This window comes from Myotis yumanensis, unplaced genomic scaffold, assembly GCF_028538775.1.
Source record: "Myotis yumanensis isolate MYYU_CA2020_CCGP unplaced genomic scaffold, mMyoYum1.0.hap1 SCAF_10, whole genome shotgun sequence".
NCBI classification, from domain to species: domain Eukaryota; kingdom Metazoa; phylum Chordata; class Mammalia; order Chiroptera; family Vespertilionidae; genus Myotis; species Myotis yumanensis.
In genome coordinates this window covers 18,207,489-18,209,300 of record NW_027223761.1, presented here as the reverse complement: position 1 = coordinate 18,209,300, position 1,812 = coordinate 18,207,489, and the positions used below count along the sequence as shown (strand labels likewise).

General features: G+C 43.0%; 1 protein-coding gene across 1 annotated transcript; it reads right to left on the bottom strand.

The window, feature by feature from the left end:
• Positions 1 to 300: 300 nt before the first annotated feature.
• LOC139017695 (olfactory receptor 5L1-like) lies at positions 301 to 1,260 on the bottom strand. The gene has a single exon (XM_070426298.1). It carries the CDS (start codon positions 1,258 to 1,260, stop codon positions 301 to 303), a length of 960 nt encoding a protein of 319 aa, XP_070282399.1.
• Between the last annotated feature and the right edge of the window lie 552 nt (positions 1,261 to 1,812).

Sequence of the window (1,812 nt, the reverse complement as noted above, 5' to 3'; positions counted from 1 at the left end):
CCTCCCCCACCTTCCCTCTGAGATTCCACAGTCTGTTCCAGCACAATACTCTCCAGGTCCCTCCAGGCTGGCTCAAAGGGTAAGAGATCCATCTTTTTTTAGATTGAATAAAAGCAAAGACCAAAGCTGCAAATTTTGAAATGTGTTCAGACAGACCCGGGTCAATTGCAGAGACAAAGAAAATTGAATGTGAAAGATTCACTCATGAAGACCTACTTCCTGGCTGTTCCCTCCACTCTATAACACAGCAGCTAACCAAGTCACCCTACACCAGCCTCCATTATGGGACCCTGGGTCCGACTAAGAAAATATTCTCCAGGAAAATATTTTGGAGCCCACCACTTTTCTGAGAGCTTCTTTCACATCCTTGTTCCTCACACTATAGATCAGGGGGTTCAGCACGGGAATCACTACTGTGTAGAGCACTGTGGCCACCTTGTCAGTATCTACACTGTTGCTAGAACTAGGCCAGCAATAAGTGAAAAGGATTGTTCCCTGAAAGACACTGATGGCTGTGAGGTGGGAGGCACAGGTGGAAAAGGCTTTGCGTCTTCCCTGTGCAGAGTGCATCCTGAGGATGGTGATGAGAATAAACAAGTAGGAGGTGAGGATGATCATGATGGTGATGATCTCAATGAAAGTGACCACAATGAACACCGTGAGCTCATTTATAGAGACATCATAGCAGGCAAGGTTAAAGATTGGGGGTAGGTCACAAAAGAAGTGGTTAATCTCATTTGATTTAAAGGATGGGATCTCAAGAGCTAAACACAAGTGAATCAGAGAACACACAGTCCCAATGAGGTAACAGCAAGACACCAGCCCCACACAGAGAGCCCGGGACATGGTGACCATGTACAGCAGTGGGTTGCAGATGGCCACAAAGCGGTCATAGGCCATCACGGCCAGCAGGAAGAACTCAGTGATTCCATAGGCACAAAACAAATAAAACTGCACCATGCATCCCAGGAAGGAGATGGTTTTATCCTTGGTTAGCATGTTGAACAGCATCTTTGGCACGATGATTGTGGAGTAGCAAAAGTCCACAAAGGACAAGTGACTCAGGAAAAAGTACATAGGATTGTGAAGGCGAGAGCTGACCTGAATCAGTGCGATCATGCCCAGATTGGCCAAAACGGTGACTCCATAGATCAGAAGGAACAGCAGGGAGAGAAAGACTCTCAGCTCAGGGACATCAGACAATCCAAGAAGAATGAACTCTGTCACAGTGGTGCAGTTCCCCTCCCCGATTTCCACCATCTGTCAGGTTTAGAAAACCAAATGATAAGTTTTTTATTGTTTTTGTTTGTTTTTAAATTATCTTTATTGTTGAAAATATTAATGATGTCTTCTTTTTCTCTTCTATTAACTCCCTCCGCCCCTCTCCAGCCCCTTCCCCAGTCCTTCACCTCACTGTTATATTAGATTGAGAAAAATATCACATTGATGTCAAACGCAGTGAATAAAAGTATCACATTGATATCAGACATAGCATTACTTGAAATATAATTGGCAGATAATTCTATATGTTCAGTGTGACAGCAGATCTCCCTGATCAAATCTAAAGTATCAGTAAAAACCTGTATGATTCCGAACAGTTACCTACCACAAGAAATTGAGGTGATGAATTTACTTATGTGTTTGATGGACTTGGACATAGATTCAATGATAGACTCTGAAGCCACATGAGACCAATTCCTGTCCTGAAAAATATAATAAGTTCTGTTTAAGTAAGATTGCAGCTATTGTGCCCCTACATAATATACACTAATTTTTAAGGTGAGCCTATCAGTAGCATAAGGTTTCAGCAGG

Excerpts from the sequence above, each read along its gene's own strand:
- LOC139017695 (XM_070426298.1), bottom strand. The coding sequence starts at position 1,260 with ATGGTGGAAATCGGGGAGGGGAACTGCACCACTGTGACAGAGTTCATT.